Raw genomic sequence first — 21320 nt, 5'->3', positions numbered from 1 at the left:
GAAAAACCCTCCAAGGCGCTACCCAGGATATTTTCATGTCCAAGTAGACTTACTTTTCTCCCAGGACTGATTTCTCATCTATTTTATTTCTTGGTTTTGCAGTCTGAATAAGATGCAGTCTGAAAAGAATTCTTACTCAGTTTTTGCATTAAGCCGTTGGTCTTAACTGCTTTTAAAGCTGTTTCTTGGACAGCATTGTAGATTGAGAACAGAAAATCTTTCAGTTGAATTGCTTGCTCTGTCACTGACATGCCTTGGAGGACCTTAAGATCACATAGTAATTTTTTTTTCCCCTCCTGTCGTGTAGAACAATCACCACGAGGAGAACATTACCGCCAAGATGAAGGGCCTCAGAGGCAAGGTGTCAGATCTGGAGAAGGCAGCAGCTCAGAGGAAGGCCAAGTTGGATGAGAACTCTGCCTTCCTCCAGTTCAACTGGAAAGCAGATGTAGTAGAGTCATGGATAGGTATGTCCTCTATTGAGACACAGGGCATTGTCACAAAGGAACTGAGATGTTCCTTTATTCCAAAAGATCTCAGATAGCTTCTCGCTTGCTGTTGTAATGAGGAGACATAAACCCAAAGTATTCAGCAGTGCTATACCTGATGCTTTGTTTTATGTTGTTGGGGGTAATTATGTCATTAGACCATGAGGCTTTCCCCGATTAGGAATAGAGGGAACATTTGGAAAGAAGAGATGCTGATGTTTTTATTTAATTTGTTTCATTTCCCAGGTGAGAAGGAGAACAGTCTGAAGACAGATGATTATGGACGTGACCTCTCCTCTGTACAGACACTACTCACCAAACAGGTTAGTGCAAATGCTGCTTCCAGCCTTGTAAGTGATGGAAAGAACATGTGAATGCTTCTGGAATATACAAAAATTTGGCATTTATATTTGCATTTTTGTTTAACCATTCCTATATCTTGTATATATTTCAATCTAAAATAGTTCATTCTTTTTTAATATTACAGGAAACTTTTGATGCTGGACTTCAGGCTTTCCAGCAGGAGGGAATTGCAAACATCACTGCACTGAAAGACCAGCTACTAGCTGCCAAACATATCCAGTCAAAGGCCATTGAGGCTCGGCATGCTTCTTTGATGAAACGCTGGAATCAGCTGCTTGCTAATTCTGCTGCTAGGAAAAAGAAACTCTTGGAGGCTCAGGAGCATTTCAGAAAGGTGAGCAGCGCCCAGACCTCGTGGCTACAAAAATCTAATTGTCATCTTTGAAAAAAAAACTTACAACGCTGTCAACTTATACAGCTTTTTCATTTACAGCTAGTGACTGTGGAGACAGGAATTATTCATAAGTTTTGAGATACTCGCAAGAAATGAGTAATAAAGGCAAATGATCATTTATGCTTGTTAACTGCAGATCATCTCATATAGTGCATTACTGCATAACTGAATAACTGGATTGTTTTCTCTTTTCAAGGTTGAGGATCTGTTCTTGACTTTTGCAAAGAAGGCATCTGCCTTCAACAGCTGGTTTGAGAATGCTGAAGAGGACCTGACAGATCCTGTGCGCTGTAACTCTCTAGAAGAAATCAAAGCACTGCGAGAAGCTCATGATGCTTTCCGTTCTTCGCTCAGTTCTGCCCAAGCTGACTTCAACCAGCTGGCTGAGCTTGATCGCCAGATCAAGAGCTTCCGTGTAGCCTCCAACCCATATACTTGGTTTACTATGGAGGCTCTTGAAGAAACCTGGCGGAATCTGCAGAAAATCATCAAGGCAAGTCAAAGAGAATTTTCATAGCTTATGACCTTTCAAGTCTTCCCTGGAAGTTGTCCTTCCAAGATAGTCAGTAGAAGAGCTCAGCACTCAGAGGAGAGAAAACAATCAAAAAAAACCCAAAACCCTACAAATGGAAATATCTCTAAATTTGGGAGCAAAGAAGAATTTCCATTACCTGTATACTTGTGCTGCTGTTCAGTCATTTTCAGTCTTCCATTTGTATCCTTTTAAAAGGAAACAAAACACGTCCCTCACTTCCTAATTGTAAGATAAATCTAACATCCTTACTATTCAGTAATGTAACTGCTACGTGAGTTCCAATTCTCGAGACTTCAGTAGGAATGTTCTGTGTTGTAGTTTTAGATTTTTGTCTAGCTATCCAAGACAATCTCTGAGTCCTCAGCCTTGCTTTGAGCTTCAGAATTGCACTCGCATGCAGCTCTTAGTTCTGCTTTTTGTTACAGGGTGAAGATAATCACATTAATTCCCCATTTGAAATTATTATTGTTTGTTTCTCAGGAACGTGAACTGGAGCTGCAGAAGGAACAGCGAAGGCAGGAAGAAAATGACAAATTGCGCCAGGAGTTTGCTCAGCATGCTAATGCTTTCCATCAGTGGATTCAGGAGACGAGGTATAGTTTGTCTCGTGAGGAGCTGCCCTTTGAGAATTCCTCGGATAATATTTGTATCCATCTTCCATACATATCTATCTTACATCTAAGGTCAATCAAAGTTGTAAGTGTCTCCTGCTGAAAACGGAGCTCTTGAGCACTTGTTCATTTCCTGCAGCTAGGATTTGCAGGAGGAGCAGTTAGAGGAAACCCCTGAAACACAAGGCTATAAACATGTTTTTGCTTCTGAATTCGTTTTCCTGCAGTGATTCCAGTTATCCAGGACTTGGCTCTTCTCCAGTTATTCCTGAACTAGTCTGCAGTACAATCAGGGGAAAAAACAAATAGCTAGAAGCAGACTGTGTAAAGTGCCAGTGGTACTTCTGTTAACGTTCCCCCTGTATTGATTATTACAATAGAAATCTCCCTAGAGCTTCAATAGAGAAAGACTATGAAAAAAGCTTAAGACTACATTATAAATGCCTATCCAGGGTACTGTCTAATAATATCCGTGCCTGGGGAGAAGCAGTAAAGATTTAACAACTGCTTTGGAAATAAAATATCTCAAGACTAAGAACTGCAGTGAACTGAGAAGCATGTTTGTAGAAAACAGAGGTAGCCGTGCTCAAACACTACTGTTAGCCAATGCTGACATGCATTTGTTGTGATTACGAGGAGGTGAGTTCAGTTTCCATGTAATCCTGTGATTCTCTGTCTCTGTGTTCACAAATAGTTCTGTATGTGGCTTCATGAAATGCTGAGATATAAATATGATTTTTAACTTTTGATGTTTGCTTCCCACCCAAATCTCTGTCCCTCTCTCACTGTCTTGTCTCTGTCCTGCTGCCTGATGTTTGGATCTTCACATTCTACAGGACTTACCTGCTAGATGGGTTAGTATTGAATTTTATATCTTTAAAAATTTGGTGATGTGTTCTGCTCTGTCTGTTTTCTTCTGTCATTGCATTGCTTGTGAAAGCTGCACTGAACCGCCTTTTATTTGAAAAGAGCAATCCATAGCTGAGGTGCATAGACATATGAAACAAGATTTTGGAGTAGATTAAATGAATACAAACCTATAGGGACATTACTTTTTTCTACTTCTGACTGGGAAATAATATTAATGGGTTCCCACTGGCACACTCATGGAAGTCCTTACTTTTGTTCTTCCTTTCCCTGGGGGCTTGCACAAGAAAATGCTCTTAATCTGATGAGATAAGGAAGAACATAATATAATTTGCACTCACTTGTCTTTGGGAAACAGCTGACACTCCTAATTTTCCAGCATTCATAGATCTGCTTAGTGAAACAAACCTATCCGTTTTAACTGTGCTCAGAACATTTCAAGCTCCAAAGTTATTGAGTGGCTTTTGCGAGGGGGAGGGAAGAATCCTCTGAAGAATTTTACTGAAATTACATATCTTAAAACTTTGTAGAATACAAATATTAACTGTCCCTTTTTTAACTTGCTGCATAACTGTGCTCCGGAATAGGTGTTCACTTCACAGAAAGAAATGGCACCTTGATAGCAGCAGACAAAACCTTTCAACGTGAACCCCCCGACTTGCCTGGGTTGGCCGGCAGTCTGACGCATGCACTTCTAAGAAATATGAAATGGCCCGTTTGTGTCTGCAGGAATAGTTCCTGATGAGGATGCGAGTTGGTTATTTGCCAAAAAGTGGAAAGAATAAAATCTGAAACGTCTTCTGACTGCCAAACCCTCCGAGAAGGGTGTCTCTCCAGTTAAATTTGTTCGGTACTAAAAATCAGCTGCACAGTGTAAGCTTTGTAATGAGCTATAATGTAAAACGTTAACAAATGCTCTGCGAGCCTGGTGCCGAGGCTTGTGCTGGCCCTGTGTATAATGCTGGAGAGGAAGCAGGGGCCTTTCTTGGAGAGAGGCTTTTCGTAATAAAAGGCTGGGATTCTTTGCAGATAACTGTGCTGCTTATGTGCTCTGGAATAATCGCAGTGTCTTGTGTCCTGCTGTTTCTGCCAGATAAAAATAATTTGCCCCATTTTTTTGTTGTACGGTTTAATGGAACCGAGCAGATTTTCCTGGAACGGGTGCTGAATTCTCTGCTCTTTTGTAGAGTAATGTTGTAGATTAGTTCTGGTATCCAAGAACGAGCTAATAGAAAGGAGCCCTTCACTAAAAGCTGCGGGGTCAGAGTTCAGGATCAGTATGCCAAGCGCTTTTGTTGAACAAATTACCAGCAGGCTACTGATATGCAAGGCAGGGTTTGTCCTTAATTCTGCGTGAATAGATTAAAAATGCAGGCTTAGCTCTAAGAGGCGTTGGCTGGGCTTAGACGCCTTTGGCTAGAGGGAAGGCAGCGCTTCAGAGAAGCTTCGAGATTAGCAGAGTTGTCCCACGTAGATCTCGCGTCTCGGCGTGCCGCAGCGGTGTGCATGCTGCCCGGCGTTGCCTGCGGGAAGTTTTCTTGGGGGAGAGGAGAGAGTTGCCTTTAACGAATTGGAAATGAGTTAACTGCAAGGCTTTGATTCTTTTCTTAGCAACTCTCCCTTTTCCGTAACTTACGTGAAAATAGTTATTTGTGTGTGCGCGTGCAACCAGTATTTGAGTATTTCTCCTTCATTAAGTAATTGCTTGTTTGCTGCAAGGTGGTGCTAGCTTGGAGTGTGGCTCCGTTGCAGTGGCCATGTTTGGGCATGTTCTTTCCTCTGTTCGTTCTTCTTCCTTTCTGGAATTTACCTGGTTTCTTTTCTTTGACTAGCATAGCGTATCGTCGTGTCATTCGTGTCTATCAGTATGAAGTTGGGGATGATCTATCTGGAAGGTTTTTTCCTCGTATTTTCTTACCTCACTTTGGTTTTCACATGCACTCTTAATTCCGAGGCTCGCTCTCCTTCTAACTAACCTTTCACTGCTTAGAGATGCTTGAAGGTTTGTTTCCCTGTTGACCTTTCCCTTTCCACAGTTGGTTCCCAGCCTCCTGCTCGGGGCTGGGGGCGTGTGCGCTTCATCTCTTTAAACCTGCGTTCTGAGCCTTAACCCTGCGGTGAGAAACACCCAGACGTTTGGTGCATTTTCATTGCTACAGGGTGATTCAGCACTTGAAACCCTTCTCAAGAAGCTCAGGAGTGTTTAGGAGGATGATAGGTTTTGGCGGGGGTGAGCACCTGGGTTTAGAGACAGGGACTTAAATTCCCCAGGGTGACAAGCACAGCACAGCCCATCTCTGCAGCACCCACGCTTGCTGTCTGTACACGGGTCCTTTGGTATGAACTCCTGCCATGAACGTTAGGACAGAGGTTCTTAAAAACTGCTGCTGAACGTTGCTTTGGATCAAAGGGGAAAAAAAGCAACATCCAGAGGCTTTCTGTAGCTGGTCCATGTGGAGTGGATCTTGGAGACCATGACCACCATCAAAGCAGTGATCTTTACCTGCTCGTGTGGGGGGCCGCTGTGTGCCAAGCGGCTCAGTGTGGAGCTCAAGCTGGATACGCTGCTCTGGGCACAGGACAGGAGAGGCGGGGAGGGGAAAAGCAACGTTCCGCCCAGCACTGCGGTGTCGTGGAGGCCTTCAGTTTTCTGTAGTGATCATGCCGTTATTAAGATCACACTTAAACCAAACCAGTAGTTTTCAAGAGGTCTTTTTCCATATTTCCCCTCCTTTCTAGAGCTCCCATATCTAACCAGCAAATACAGCTCCAGTGAATCACCTGTAGTTCGTGCGTGTGTGTGTGTGTCGAGCACAGTGGAGTGGGGCGGGACTGCACCGAGTTTCTAATTTCCTTGGGTCCGATACAGCGGGTGCTTTGGATTTGGCATGAAGTGTGGCTACTGATCACGTTGCCTTTCAAATGGGGCTAGAAATTAACTACATAAAGAAATGAGATCTAAACGAGATGTACATGCGTCTGCCTTATGTAGGATGAGTCAGAATCAAGCAAAACACAAAACCAGTGTTAAAACATCTACAGAAGAATTTTACTGCTGTAAGAAGGACTGTTAATTTCAAGCCCCACCTGCCATTTAGGACGGGCTAAGTGCTCTCTCTCACTGCGACTCTGTGTTTAGGTCTTGTATGGTGGAGGAGTCGGGAACGCTGGAATCGCAGCTGGAAGCCACTAAGGTAAGCAGTGCTCACCTGTTGTTAAACACTTTTCCCAAGAGATACTTGGGACCACAGGGCAGGAATGGAAATATGTGTAATTATACGGTAAAATCTTAAATGATTTTATCAGTTTTTGAATACCGAAGAGATTGTTGGGATTATCTATTTACCTATCTGATGTTTACTTATATCACCAGCCATTAAATAGCACTCTAACATAGTTTTTCTTTTTGTTCTTCTTTTCTAAATGAGTGGTGTAGAGCAGACGGGATACAGTATTTTCAGAACTTTTCCTAATAGAATTTTTGTCTCAAGAACTCGTTTGCAGACCCTGTTGGTTTCCAGCAACAATATGCATGAAGAAATTATTTTGAGTACTACTTTACAGATCCCAGTATATATGTGTGAACATGTAATCCCAGCAGACAAAAAGAATAGTGTCATAGCAGAACAGAGCACACACGAGCCTGTGTTTTAACACACTTGCTCTTTTTTGTGTTCCTTGCTAACCTCCTCTTTGCTCTCCTAATAGCGCAAGCACCAGGAGATTCGAGCTATGAGGAGCCAGCTGAAGAAGATCGAGGACCTTGGAGCAGCTATGGAAGAGGCACTTATCTTGGACAACAAATACACAGAGCACAGCACTGTGGGGCTGGCGCAGCAGTGGGACCAGCTTGACCAGCTGGGAATGAGAATGCAGCACAATCTGGAACAGCAGATACAAGCCCGGTACTACCTACCCCCTGCGCAGTATAAAGTGTGTCTAACTCAGGGGGGGTAGAAGATGACACATCCATCTTTCTAAAAATAAACCTCTGCACGGTCTGTGCTGATGCATCTCTCCTATGTTCTGACTAATCTGCACAGCAGTGTAGAGAGCCTGAGACTCTCCACCATCTCCTGGCCCTCCTCAGAGGGGTGCGGTTGGGAGTTTGGGAAATAGCTCCTGTTGGCAACTAGCAATGATGACATCTCGGAGAACTGGTGATTCTGTTGAGCTATGATTGGTGATGTAACGTACTGTCTGACCATTTGTCCTCACCTTCCAATGTAGATGGCTGGCTGGGGGCAGACTAACTCCAGCGGAGTTCTGTGATTTAGGAACTGCTCACTAGCTTTGTTTCTTCTTTTTCAGAAACACAACTGGAGTCACCGAGGAGGCCCTGAAGGAGTTCAGCATGATGTTCAAGTGAGTTGCAAGGAAAGCATGCCAGAGGAATGCTTGTGAGATATTTCTGGCACACGGATGGCCCCTGTTCACAGTTAGGGTTAACTGACTGATCTGTTTGCGGCTCCTTTACTGTCTGCTCAGCTTTGTGCTGCGCGGCTCTGATCTCTGCCAGATGGCAAGAGCCTCCAGCTACACTTGCTGCTGGCTGGTGCAGCCACACTAGGGGCTCTGCTGCCACACTCTTCGGTTGTGGGCACAGTGGTGAAGGAACCGTCAATGCCAAGGTATCCCAGCTGGGGGATACAGCTGGGGTTTTTTGCTGCTTTTTAAGCAATGTAAAGAACTTGTGCTTATGTTTTACATATGTTAGATATGAAAAGCTTATTGATTCAAACACATCTGTCCAGAACAGTGGACTGGTTATAATCTGTTCCCGTTTTCAGCCCGCTGTGTAGCTTTCAGTCAAATACTACAAAGACTGACACTTAAAACGCATGAGTTTTTGTTTTTGTGTTTTTAGGCACTTTGACAAGGATAAATCTGGCCGTCTTAATCACCAAGAGTTTAAGTCTTGCTTGCGCTCTCTCGGATACGACCTTCCTATGGTTGAGGAAGGAGAGCCGGACCCAGAGTTTGAGTCTATTCTTGACACCGTAGATCCTAACAGGTATGTGAATTGGGACGTTTTATTTTTCTTTTGCAAAATGTTGTATCAGTATCACTTGTGGTTTTGGCTGCAAAGTCTGTCACAGGCTGAGAGCTTTGGTTTCCCCTTGTTACAGAGAGGCTATGGTTGTTTTCATACCGGTTCATGTAAAAAGGTCTCCATGAAGCTAAGACTGACACTTGTGAAAGAGAAATTTAGTTTAGGAAATGGAGTTGATGTAATCTCCTGTGTTAGACTTTTCACTGCTCCCAGAACAGCTAAATCTGCTCTCAAAAGGGTATGTCCGGAAGTGGTGTCTTCTGAGTATTACTGGATGGCAGCGTTCACATGCTGTTTGTTTCACCGGCAGGGATGGACATGTCTCGCTGCAGGAGTACATGGCGTTTATGATCAGCAGGGAAACAGAGAATGTGAAATCCAGTGAGGAGATCGAGAGCGCTTTCCGTGCTCTCAGCTCGGAGGGGAAGCCCTACGTGACCAAGGAGGAACTCTACCAGGTAAGTATTGATTGTGGCCCACCGGGGAGGAACGGATGGATGCGTTCTGTGCACAAAGACCAGCACTTGCTCATTGCTGGGAGGTTCGTGTCACTGTGGTTGAGTCAGCTCTGAATCTGCAGAGGTGTCCTCTGCACCAAACGGAGACGTGATGGTAGGGATCCTACCCAGCTGCCTTCTTGGCTATATGGAGGAAGAGGAAAAGCTTTAACTGCCGAATAACTACTTGGGTTAAGTTTAAAAAAAAGAGAGAGAGAGAGAGAGAAGTACTTGGGTTAAGTTTTTAAAACAAACAAACAAAAGCTCCTCAAAGGCCTGGGAAGGGAGTGTATTCACAGTGCCTGTCCTCGGAAACTTACACTTTCCTTTAATTGTTTGGGAGACTAGAGGGAGATGTTTCTCCAGACGGTGATTCAAAGGAGGAACTTAAGCATCTAAGCTTAGGCAGTATGAACATCTCCTCCCTCTCATTTCCCTGCCAAGGCATCAAGTTTTTCCTGTCTGAATCCCACCAGCTGGCAGAGAAATTAAAGAGGTTGCTCTCCTTCCTCATATCGGTTACCTGTTCTGTCTTCTCTTTGGTGGGAAGACTCAGGTCAGACCTTCCAACCTTTAACCAAATAGTGTAAACAGGAACAGCCAGAACATTTCCATGCCAGTCATAGCTCTGGTGCTGTGGCTTCTGCTCCAAGCTGCTTGCCTCTAGGAATGGGAGGAGGGCTGCCTGTCAATGCTCCATCTACAGCCGCAAAGCGCCTGTCTCCACCTCAGTGCTGTCTTTGTCTTTCAGAACCTGACCAGGGAACAAGCCGATTACTGCATTTCTCACATGAAGCCCTACATGGACGGCAAGGGCAGAGAACTTCCTTCCTCGTACGACTACATAGAATTTACACGTTCACTTTTTGTGAATTGATACAAAACACTAGTACCAAAAGATGCAAAGAACATGCTCACGTTTGCCGACTATAGCTCTGCATGCGTCTCTCTCTCTTTGTGCTCTACAATAATCAATGTTACTTTATGATGTAACCTTAAACTGCTTAGCTTAAAACTCTCTTAGGGAAAACAAAAATATTGCAGTGTGCTTCAATAAAAGTTATTGGTCCAAATATATCATCTTGTGTTTAATGGTTAAATACAAATTCAGCTGCTATTTGAATGAAACTCCAGCTGTCATAATCAGGTGTGTTTTACAGGCCAACTCTATGGACGAGGTAAAGGGGCAACTTTTCCTGGAGTCAGAGTTGCAACAGGCTTCAAAGAGCTGGTTATGTTGCTGTCTCAGTCTGTGACCTCGCTTGCCAGCTGCTCCAGGTGATTCATTTCCCTGAGTCTCTGCTCAGTAAAGTCAGAACTGAGCTGCCAGACCTTGACTGTACCGGTGGCATCTCCTGCTGCCAAGAGCTGAGTTTGCTTGACGTTGAATTCTAAACAGTACACGGGGCTCTCACCCGTGGTCTGCTTTATGGAAACGGCAGGCTTCTGGGAGCTCTTCTCGAAGTCAAACAGCTGCACGTCTCCTTTAAAACACAAATACTTATCATTACATCTGTATGGTGTAACAGCCTTTGTATTTAAGAACAGTAGATTAGAAATTCCCTAGTCTTGCACTTGTAGTGGTTTGTTTTGTTTTGACCTGTTCCCTCTGATGGGGTCTAGACTGTGACTGACACCTGCCATCACTGCAAGACAGTGCAGACTTCTCCTTCCACTGGCAGAGAGCGCTGAAACTAGCTTGCCAAAGTTCTGTGAAATGTCCATTCCTTAACTCAAATATATCTGGGCCAACTTTCTAAGAAGGTCTTGTTTTAAACTATTAGTAGTAGAAGCAAATGCCAAAAACAAGAAAGCTGAAAATAAGTTTTAGCTACAGTCCATACACCTACAAGTGAACAGCTGTGGCAATAGCAATAAAGGTATGATCAAAACCGAAAAATAACTGCTACTGAAGTCTTGGGGAGTTAGAAATGACTCCATTATACTAATGGCGTGGTACAAACAATGGTGATTACCCTCAGTGGAAAGTGCTAATCAGTACAATTGACTTGTATTAATTAAGAAATATCCGGCACAAAACCTTAACATCCTGTCTAAGAATAGGCACCTACAGATACTTGCCTTCCCCAGAAGCAGCTGCAAAGACCAGTGGTCGTACTGGAGACCACCGTACACAGAAGAGGTATTTTTTTGATAATTGAAGAGAAAGGAGGGGTTGTGCCTGCAGCATGGAATGTAAGTGAACGTGTCCATCAGTCCCACAGCTCAGAAAGAGATTCCTGGAAAAATGGAGAAACACTTTACAGGCTGTGGTATAAGGTTATAGAGTAAAACTCAAGAAGCATGACCTGGGCTGGTGTTACTGGTTTTTAAAGGTCTGAATGTGTGTTTCTTAAAGCAGCAGTTCCTAAGCTGTACTCTGGGATGTGGCCTACAGCTGGTCTGCAGAAGCATAGCTTTGTTAGTGCTTTCAATTAAGCTTAATGAGGGCTCACGTTGTCCACTGAGTACTGATGGTGGTTTGTGGGCCAGAGATGCCTGGGAACTGCTGATCTAGAGAGAGCCATTGTTAGTCGTGTTTGTCTAATGCAAATTAAATGCAAACCTGGGCTGGCAGCATGGTTTGTGGCCTCTTAAATGGATGGTGGGTAAACTGCAGGCAGAGATGTGAACTTCTAATTTAAAGTCAGGCAGCTACTAGTAAGATTTGTGAAGGGCACATCACTTTAGCACTGATGAAGTAAGTTACTGTTCTTCAGCACCTTCCCTTGACTTCAAATTGCTCTTTAGTATTAACACAACGTGAAGGATCCTAAAGAAAAGTGTTATGGTCTACAGTGGCCTGAGTGGAAACACTATTTGGTGTTACTCGGGTTCTGCCTCCATGGAGCCCAGTCAAGTGGGCAGCTTCACCAGCACTAATAACTGTGTTTCTGCTGCCATGGGAAGTTACTTTGTCAAATTCAAGATGCCAGGTGACCCTTTTTTGGATCTTGTACCCCCCGGGTCACCTGAAAAAGGTATGTTTAGAGCCAGCCAGTAACTTGTAATACCAGTGTGCTTTTATAGCACTTGCCTGTGGAAGGGTGAGCAGCTCACGGAGTACACTGGTCCGCCGTGCGGGGCGAAGGCGAGCTCTGCTGGGGCCCTGAGGGGAACAGAACTGCCTGTCCGGTGGAGCGCCTCAGTCTCTACTGCTGTGGAGCACTGCAGGGAATAGCCGCCTTCCACACCGACAACAAACATGCGGGGATCAAAGTGTGAAAAAGAGAGCGAGGTGACGCCCACAGCAGCCTCTCCCCGTGCAAGCTAAAAGAAAGAGACAAATCTACAGTCTCCAGGGTAGCACCCGTGCAGTCACAGTGGTATGAACCAGTCTGTCAAGGACCCAGTGAGCTGTTCGCGGCACAACTTGCACCAGCTCTGATATTTGTAGCACTGTTCAGCCTTCAATCCCTACAGCATCCTCCAACAAGGGGATTTGTGTGAATTATTACAAGCAAACAAGTGTTTTTTCTATCCTAGCAGCTTTGCTTTAGAATCGGCTGTCGCCAGTCTTCCAAGGAGTGGTTTCAGTATGAGAAGGGAGATGGGGATCAAGGGTTAGCGTGGCTGTTCAGAAAGGCCTTTGCCTTGCCCTTCTCATGTGAACAGCATGCTCTGCCACTGGGCTCCAGAGTTACTGAGTGCTTTTTTGTCAAATCAGCCCTCTTTGAACTGCCAAACTCACCTTCTTCAGCTGAATGCTGCGAGGGATCTGCTGAGCCACCAGGGCAAATCCTTCGGCCAAGGCCAGCCGGCTGTCTCGCTCCTCTCGCCACACCAGGATCTTTCCATCTGTGGATGCGCTCAACAGCTGAAAGTGGTTCCTGTGCTTCGCATCTGGTAACCAGTTAACCTGCTCCAAACACAACACGTTCAGGAGGAGGGGGACTGTCAGAATCGCCATGCGCCTGCTCAGCAACCTGCCGTCCGCTGTCCCAGCAAGACAACGCAGGAACAGCGCCAGGTGATGTTCAGGAAGCTTGGTATCAGACCAGCTTCTGGGAGGCGCTTGCACACAGACACATGCTAGGAGAGAAATGTGTTCAAGTGTTGAGGGCTGTATTTTGTATTTTGATTTCTGCATTTCACCTGCCATCATTTTCTAACGGGATATTTATAGCACTTTTGCCCAGCTATAAACTGCATTTTCCCAACTTTCAGATGAGGAAATACAGAGCCTGCCTAAAGAGACAGCTCCAAAGTCACAGTACCCCAAAGAGGGCCAGAAAGCACTACCTTTTTTTTCTTTCTTTCTTTTTTTTTTTTAAACTAACCCCTTAATTCAGACTAACCATTAGCAAATTTTGTCCTTCAAGTTCTAAGTAAACTGCCTCAACACTAAGATCCTAGGGCAGTTAGAACAAAAGCCAGCAGTTTGCAGTAGGAGAGCAAACCTAGAAGTATTAAGTGCTCCTGAAAACGAGAAGATAATTTTAGCTAGCAGGAAAGAATCAGCAGCTTGCACTCGGGTGTAAGTCAGGGAGGTCTGAAGGTTCAGTTAAACTACCAGTGAAGTCAGACTGTAAGAACAAATAGTGACCCTTTGTGCAGCTTTAAGTGCTCAACTAAGGATCAGCGCTAATTTGCTTGTACCTTCAAAAGACTTGCAAATATATTGGCTTCATCTGTGCCACTAAACAGTTACAACATGGGAATGGGCCCACTCCTCATTTATCCTGAACAGTGAGAAGTTATTTTTACAGGTAAAGTGTCCAATTCAGCAAATACTGGTTCAGTGGCACGGCTCTGTCTAGATCTGGGGAAAAAAATAGCCCACTGAGCCCACCAAAAGAGACCACAACTGCTGAAACGCAGCAGCCCTCCTGAGAGCGTCAGGTGAAGCAGCAGCAAGTTGTGTAAGAACTGAAGGAACGAAACAGCAATGGCAGCTCTCTCCTTCCCCAGCGACATCTGCTGTGGATATTCTGTTACCTCATAGACTGGATCAGTGTGCGTATCATCTGTCATCCCCGTCCTCAAGATCAAGGGGTCTTCTAGTCTGCTGGTATCCCACACCATCACTTCTCCACTGAAAAGGCCACCTAAAAAGGACAAAGATACCGATAAAAACGTAAGCAAGGTCTAGCAGTGCACAAGATGAATAATGCAATGGGCAGTTTGTGCTGTTATTAGAACAGAGCTGTGGATAATGTTTTTTGTTGCTTAGGATTGCTAGGGAGCATGACCAGAGTTCTGGGAAGCACAGTCCTGCGCAGAAAGGCACAGGAACACAAATGAATGTGGGAACAGGCAGGGGCCTGGCAGCCGTATAGGGCACAGTCAGCTCTGGTGTAAGAGATGCATCACTACGGAAATAAGTACATTCTTCCTACTTACAACCAGAGCTGAACTGGCCTTTACCACCTCTCTCTGAGATGATATCAAGGCAGACATCACTGAAAAAGAGGTAAGTCCCAGGGTCCAGAAGCAACAAGCAACAATGCATTTAGGCTCATTAGTGAGCATTAGTTCCATCCTTTTGCAAGAAATCTTAAGTTGAGCTGAAAGAAAAAGATCCAAACTACAGGAAATATGGGAACATTTCAAGTAAGAGCTAAGGCAAGAGCAACCCACCAACGATCAGTGAAGGCTGGGAGGGATGGAAAGCCACGCACATGACAGAACTGGGAACATCCACCACTAGGTCAGGACGTTGGGGATTCAACCCTCTTCTGTCCAGATTCCAGGTACAAACATAGGATTTTTCTGTGGCCCAGTCCCCATCGTCCAACCTGAAGAAGAGAAGGCTACATCTCATCTCGTGTGTTACAGCCAGGCTCCCAGGCCAGAGGAGCTCTGGTATGTTCCAGTCATCATTTAAGCACGTGCTATTTTGTGGGTAAAAGGAAAACTGAGGTCAAGAGATCATGAGGTGATGAAACTTCTTCGCAGGCTAGTATATTTACAGTACATGTCAGTGCACCTACAGGGCAAAGTGCCTGCAAGTAAATCTCAGGTATGATTCACTATTCCAAGATCAATTAACTGTTCAAATAATGGGAACAATCTAAGGGGCACATTACAGAAAGTTGCTATGAATATTTAGAATCAAAATCCAAAGAGACCAAAGATCTCTCAGTCCAGGATCTGAGAATACACAGAGAGGAAATGTCTTGCCTGGAGGACTGATAAGGGCTGAAAAGACTTACAGAGTCTTTCCTGGCCTGAGATAAGCAGCATGATTTGAAGTCTGGATGCCTGCACAGAAACATAGAACTTTCTTCACAACCACCAAATGATGTTGGTTACCGCACACTAATCATGCTCCGCACTCCAGCTCTACAAATTTCAATACTTGTTTGTCACAAATAAGTGGCTCTCATGAATCTTTTCATTTGGGGATTCTAAAAGACATCTGCCACTCTACTTCTTTTGTTATTCATAGCTGTTTCATTCATTGCACACTTATCAAAATGTAACCCTCTTTTGACAAGGGACAGAACAAATCCAAAATAACGACTACGACAAGCCATCTGCCCAGAGCAGAAGTAACAAGACACCTGCACGTCTACCACTCTAGAGCCCAGTGAATACCCATGGTGTTACCCATTTGCTGAAGCTAAAGGTTTCCCAGACGAAGGTACTTTGAGCTAGCGTATCTGCAAAGTTGTTCAGACAAGTAAGGGTAATGGTAAGTAGGTGGTTCGGGGCAGCTGCTGGCAGAGGGCCTGCTTGCAGGATCTCCATGCGCTCTGTCATTAGTGCTACACTGACATGGTGTCTCATCTTGCTGCAAGGAAACGACATGAAGGACAGAGATCCACAGAACAGCGAGGGGCCAGGACAGGAAGCAGCCGTTCTGAGCCTGACCTCCACTGCCTTTATTTGATGCTCCTAATTCTTGTATTGAGGGAGTGTTTGAGATAGATAGCCAAAAAAAAAAAAGAGCAATTCCTCATGCAATGAGTAGCTGATTTGTGAAACTCCCTATTAAAGGATGTTGCAGATTCTAAAAGCTTACACAGATCCATAGAGAGACTGCACCTCTCTGCTCAGGGAAGGGAAGGGAAGTCTACCGAGAGTAACCATGCACGCAGAAACCACATTCTAATTTGAAAATAGCTGTAGGCTGGGAGAGTAGAAGGGGCAAGTACCATACGTGTTTGCCCTGTTTTATTCTTCCCTACACATTCACTCACGGATACTCTTTTGGGGGGGCTTTTAGCCTAAGAAAACAGTAGTGGAAGGAAAAAAGAATAAGGGCAGCAGCAAGGCACAGAAAAGAGACACTGCTAAAGATACCTTTTGGATTAGATGAATGTTTTGTCCAACTCTCATTTTAGAGAGGGCCTACATCTTCTTAAATGATTGTTAGCACATGTCCATGGCGTTAGGCGCATATGTGAAAAGATGCCAGGTGCATCTAATGCGCTAAGAGACCACATTAAAACAACAAGATCTTCAGTGAAGATAAGTGTGTACTTCCAAACCTCACCCACATATATTTGCGAGTGCATCTGCTCTTTACATTTTCTTTCCAAACAGAATCTATCTGGAAACAAATCAGTAAGAGCATATGTATCTGTTTTATAAATAATAATAATAATAATAATAATAATTTAACATTGCTCTGAGACTTGGGTTTTTTGAATATGGATTAAGCTTTTCAATGTGAATAGGTGTATCTATATCTGGTTTATTACTGTAGACAAAATGAACATATCTAAAACTCAGGTCAGCCTGGAATGTCACATCAACCTCAGTCACTCTCAATCCATCTAGATACTCACCGGCCATACGAACACGCAACAACAGATCCTGTTGCATTCCACGAGACACTGGTGACTTGTAGTTTTTGATCCTGAGCCTCTGGGTATGACAACTTATGCAAACACAACACCTAGGAGAGATCAAATCCCAGCACTGAATCTCTCTGAACACAGAGAGGATCTCTCTTTTGCTGCTGCATATGATCATATGGTCAGAACCCTATGTAGCATATAGATATATAAGTGAAAAAAAAGCTCAGTTCCTACTGGGAGAAATAAACTCCACATGACCCTACCAGAACAACCGTCCTTTCATAATTACCGTTCACAGACTGCACACTTCGGGGGCTGCAAGACATGTCTGGAAGGCCAGGCAGTAAGGTCTTACGGGAGCCTGTCGCACTCACTGAGCTTAACAAGCAATGGTTTGAAAATGACTGTACCAACATGTACAGACAGATCCAAACTGCCTCCGCTCTTGAGCACTGTACACTAAACAAATATAATCCAAATAGGAGGAGCTGCCAAATCACTGACTTCCACTGTTCCTAGACAACTACTAGTCTGGCAAACTCTAAAGGGGCTACCGGAAACTGAAGGTAAGCCTACACCAACTGGAAGCTTCCTTCTCACAAAGCTGCTGCAACACAGTCACTAACAGCAAGAACAGTTTTACCAAGCAAGGTCATCCTGCAAGCAAAGGAAAAAGCTGGAGAAAAAAACTAGAAATTTCTAATTATTAAAATCTGGCAAGAACAATCCTAGTAGTAAGAAACAGAACTAACGCGTTAGAGCCACTGCAACCAGCTCTGCTTGGGTAATGACAAGGATCTGAATTCTGTCAACTTACTGTTTCATTCTGATCTGTCCAGTTCACTTCAAAGCCATCAAAAGCATGACTTTTCCAGTTTTTATTTAGCTCTTTGATAACAACATCCTCCACTCTCTGAAGGAATGATAACAGGTGAGCGGAATCTACTTGGACTTCTTGCTGGAAGTCTTGGGCAGCATCTTTACTTTGATCAGTCTGCACACCAGCATCTTGGCTCGTACGAGACTGTACCGCAGCTTCTGCTGTTGAAATTTCCCCAGTCTGGCAGCTTTTCTAGTAAAAGAAGACAGGCACTCTAAAATCCAAACAGAAAGAAAGAGTGGTGCACAAGACACTTTGTCACTTTGTAGAGCCATTCAAACATATTTGCGCATCTCTGGGTCACAGTTAAAGCAGGGCGTAACTGCCTGGATGTTGGTTATGTACTTGTGTCCTTCGCATCATCCAGCATGAGACAGAGATTCCTCGATACTAGTTAAACACGGGCAGCGTGCTCTGCAACGCGGGACGGGGAGGATGAGCAAAAGGAAAGCGAAACGCAGCGAGTCTTCAGAAGCTGCAGCCGAGCACGATGACAGCGGCTGTGTTTTGGGGTCGCAACGGGTTCTGCAGCGGCTGCGCGTGTATTTGCCACCGCTGCAAGAAGGGGCTAAACTAGGAACCCGCAGAGCGGCAGAAGGCGGCGGCGGCGCTGCGGGCTCTGCCCCGGGACCGGGCTCCCGCGGAGGGAGCTGTCCGGGCCGGGCCGCGGAGGCGCAGCGGGGCCTTTCGCCCGCCGGGCCGGGCCGGGCCGGGCCGGGCCGGGCCGGGCCGGGCCGGGCCGGGCCCGCTGACGCCTCAGCGGGAGGAGAGAAGGAGCGGGCCCGCGGTATAAGAGCAGCGGAGCGAGCCCGGGGCCGCCCCGGGGGCCTCTCACCGCCTCGCAGCGCGCGCTCCGGGCGCGTCTCCACAGCGACCCCACGTCGGCGCTCCCCGCCGTCCCGTCCGCGAACATGGCGGCGGCGAGCGGGGGTCGCGGCGTCACGCGGCCCCCAACGAGCTTCCGCAGGCGCCAGCCCCGCCGGTTCCCATGGAGACGGGGAAGGCGCCGTGGGATGACGTCATCCCCGAGCGACAAGGCCGCTGGCCCTCCTGGCGGTAACTGACCTGGGCGGGTGCCATGTTGGTGAAGGGCGCGGGGCTCCGCGCTGGGCGGGCGGGAGCTTCGCCGCGGGAAGGGGCACGGCCAGGCTGCGGGCACCGGGCCGGCACCGCAGCCGCCATCTTTGCGAAGGCCGAGGGGGCGGCACGCTCTAGCGTTGGCGGCAGGGGTTTCTCCGTGCCCCGCGGCCGTTAGCCAGCGCCGCGCCTGCTCGGGGCCCGCGGCGGGGCCGGACGCGCCGCCGGAGGGGGGGGGGAAGCGAGGAGAGACGAGCAGCGGGGAGCTGCGGCTGCCAGCACTCAAGATGGCGGAGGGGGGCAGCAAGGCTGAGCGCGGGCGGTCGGGCCGGTGCCGCAGGCCGAGGCGGCGGGGCCCGGGGGCGGCGTGCGGGGGGCCGCGATGCGAGGGGAGCGGTGTGTGAGACGATATCTGATACTCGGCGACGGGAGGCACGCAAATGCTTCAGCTCTTAGCGGTGTAAGCTGCCTCCCCGGCGGCCGCTGCGGAGCCCCGCAGGCAGATCCCGCAGCGCAGTTTGGAAACGCGCCTGGAGCGCCAGTCGGGAGCCCTCCACCCTCTGCAGGATGAATTATTCATATTTGCTAGAAGCAGTTTTAATTACCCGGCTTTGACTAGTGTGTACGGTGCCTGCTTACCAATTAAACGGGTGGGGGAACCGACTCTGAACGTGTATGTGCAGACTGGTGTTGTATTTTGACTTCCTTTCTTTTTATGTGCTCTGTGTTTGATGAGGGAATTATGGTCATTTGTACGGTGTGGGAATTGCTGTTCAAATTCCACTCCTAGCTGGCTGAAAACCAGCTCCGTTGTCAGAGCTGGGCACTTCTCCCCCCGGGAGACAAGAACACCCAAAGTCGTGTCTGGAGGGAGCCCCGGCAGTTAACCTGCCGCAGCGTCCGCCCCGGATGCGGTTACGGATGGATAAAGGTCACGCTACTTAGGTGTGCAGAGACATATATGGGTATAACAGCTTCTGTAAGTAGCTATCGCTTAGCATGTATAGCTGTGCTTAGAGGGTTTATTCTGATTGTAACTATTGGAACAACTTAATGATGAACGCACTGGCTAAATTTAGCCCTGACATAAACAGGCACAGATGCACTAACTTCGGTGGAGTTATCCCTGCTATTGCTGGGAAGGAGTTTGGCCTGTGAGTCAAAATCAGGATAACAGGCTACAGAATGGGCGCTCTTGAGACTGGACATAGTCCCGCTTCAGCAAATGTGAATCCGTGTATGCCAGAGCTCTGTGCAGCAGTTCTTCTGAGGCGTTTAAAGCACTTGACAAATAAACTCGTATGATGAAGAAGTATTATAGCCATTTTCTGGATAGTGGAACTGAAGCAGAAAGAGGTTGTTAAGTGGCTCCTCCATCAGGAAGGGGGGGGGGGGAAGGCATGGTGGAACTGAAGTTTCCAGATTTCAAGCCTGTGCTGTACATCTCCTGCACTTCTTCCCCTAGTTCATGAAGACCTTCATAATTTGTAGTGCAGTTCAGAACATAAAAGAATGCATTCCTGGGTTGGACCAATGGTCCTTTTTAGCCCTGCTGTCTGTCCCCGATTAGCACAGGGTTAACCTTATAATCGTCAGGGTCTAAGCTCTGGTTCCAGTTCAGCCTCTCCTATGCTGGGACGTAGCTGATGCAAGTGAAAGCCCTGAGAGTGGCAATGGGAGGCTGCTATTTAGTGGCAGGACGTGAGCCTGACTGCTTTCTGCAGTCCTTTCCCCTTGCAGGCCCCTGGCATCTCTATTTATTTATTTTTTATGATGGTCATACAGAAAAATGGGATAGATGGACTCTTGGTCTGACCCAGAAGGGTATTTCTGATGTCCTTGTTTTCTAGTATGGCTTATGTTTTATCAGTTCAAAGGTCAGGGCATGAGCTAGAAGGCTGAATGACAATGTTTCCTTTGCTCTCCTTTTCTATCAGTTCTAACACAAGTGAAACATATCAAAAGCTACAGCTGAATTAACTCTCCTTTAGATTTTCAACCAGGCTTCTGTAGCTGTGGTTTTAACACTACTTTACCTTCTTCATTCCTCCTCCTCCTCTGTTTCCACCTTTTTTTTAAACCTCCATTTACAAAGCAACATTAGAAGATATAAGAGGAGTACTGGAAGCAATGTAGTGCTTTTGTCACAGCAGGATTACTGTCCCTTGTCTGGAGAAAATACTTGAGGTTCCACCTCATAGTGTATTCATTCAAGAACTAGACTGATGTATCATAACAGTGCTCTGCTCCTGTTAGTGCTGAAATCCCAGTACAGCACTTTCTGAGATACGCTTATTTTTTAAAAAGTTCAGTAGATTGTCCTGCTTGAAGATCCAAAACAGTGACAAGATGATTTGTCCCTTAATGATGGAAATATATTTATTTCCTATTCAAATTTAACAACCCATTAAAAGTATGTAAAGTGAGCTTTGTTTGAAGGGTTCTTTTATTGCAAATAGTAAGTGCAGGAGGTAGAGGGGTTTTTTAATCTGTTTACTTTATGTTGAATAACTGGTACTGAATATTTGAACCCAACAGCAGAGTGTTTTTAACCTCTTAATCCTTAAAAGAAATATTTATCATTATAAATGGATCATCTTCAGTCATCACTAACTTAATTGGCATGATTTAGAACTGCCAAGGAATACTACTGTTTGGTAATAGAGTAAACATTACAAGCATGAATTTGCATACAGTCTGCATCCTAATAATTCTAAGCTTAGGCTGCAATTTAAAAATTGTAACTAACTTGTCACAGGGAATTTGAGAGGAAAAGTGTGGGGTTTTTTGAGTTGGTAAAGTGAAAT

General features: G+C 45.8%; 2 protein-coding genes across 9 annotated transcripts in view; one reads left to right on the top strand and one right to left on the bottom strand.

Moving 5' to 3' along the window:
- The window catches only part of SPTAN1 (spectrin alpha, non-erythrocytic 1), a 53260-nt gene extending 43375 nt beyond the window's left edge, over positions 1 to 9885 (top strand). For 6 of the 8 annotated variants that reach the window (XM_067309237.1, XM_067309244.1, XM_067309243.1 and 3 more), the window contains 12 exons: positions 308 to 467; positions 735 to 811; positions 976 to 1185; positions 1442 to 1738; positions 2261 to 2373; positions 3228 to 3245; positions 6398 to 6452; positions 6967 to 7163; positions 7570 to 7623; positions 8126 to 8272; positions 8622 to 8769; positions 9560 to 9885. In XM_067309237.1, coding sequence (XP_067165338.1) covers positions 308 to 467; positions 735 to 811; positions 976 to 1185; positions 1442 to 1738; positions 2261 to 2373; positions 3228 to 3245; positions 6398 to 6452; positions 6967 to 7163; positions 7570 to 7623; positions 8126 to 8272; positions 8622 to 8769; positions 9560 to 9685 — 1602 coding nt within the window. In that variant the 3' untranslated portion in view covers positions 9686 to 9885. The remainder of the gene's footprint in view (positions 1 to 307; positions 468 to 734; positions 812 to 975; positions 1186 to 1441; positions 1739 to 2260; positions 2374 to 3227; positions 3246 to 6397; positions 6453 to 6966; positions 7164 to 7569; positions 7624 to 8125; positions 8273 to 8621; positions 8770 to 9559) is intronic. The other 2 variants (XM_067309245.1, XM_067309240.1) reach the window with 1 other exon arrangement.
- Positions 9882 to 18485, bottom strand: DYNC2I2 (dynein 2 intermediate chain 2). The gene is made up of 9 exons (XM_067309246.1): positions 18272 to 18485; positions 17374 to 17628; positions 16545 to 16654; positions 14389 to 14546; positions 13747 to 13856; positions 12500 to 12667; positions 11846 to 12078; positions 10891 to 11048; positions 9882 to 10292 (listed from the first exon to the last, which is right to left on the bottom strand). The coding sequence occupies exons 1-9, from the start codon at positions 18347 to 18349 to the stop codon at positions 10054 to 10056; spliced, it is 1509 nt and encodes a 502-aa protein (XP_067165347.1). The 5' UTR covers positions 18350 to 18485; the 3' UTR covers positions 9882 to 10053.
- Between the last annotated feature and the right edge of the window lie 2835 nt (positions 18486 to 21320).

The sequence above is a fragment of the Apteryx mantelli genome, chromosome 21, assembly GCF_036417845.1.
Source record: "Apteryx mantelli isolate bAptMan1 chromosome 21, bAptMan1.hap1, whole genome shotgun sequence".
NCBI lineage: Eukaryota > Metazoa > Chordata > Aves > Apterygiformes > Apterygidae > Apteryx > Apteryx mantelli.
Note: the sequence above shows the minus strand (reverse complement) of the source record. Positions and strands in the feature narration are given on the sequence as shown.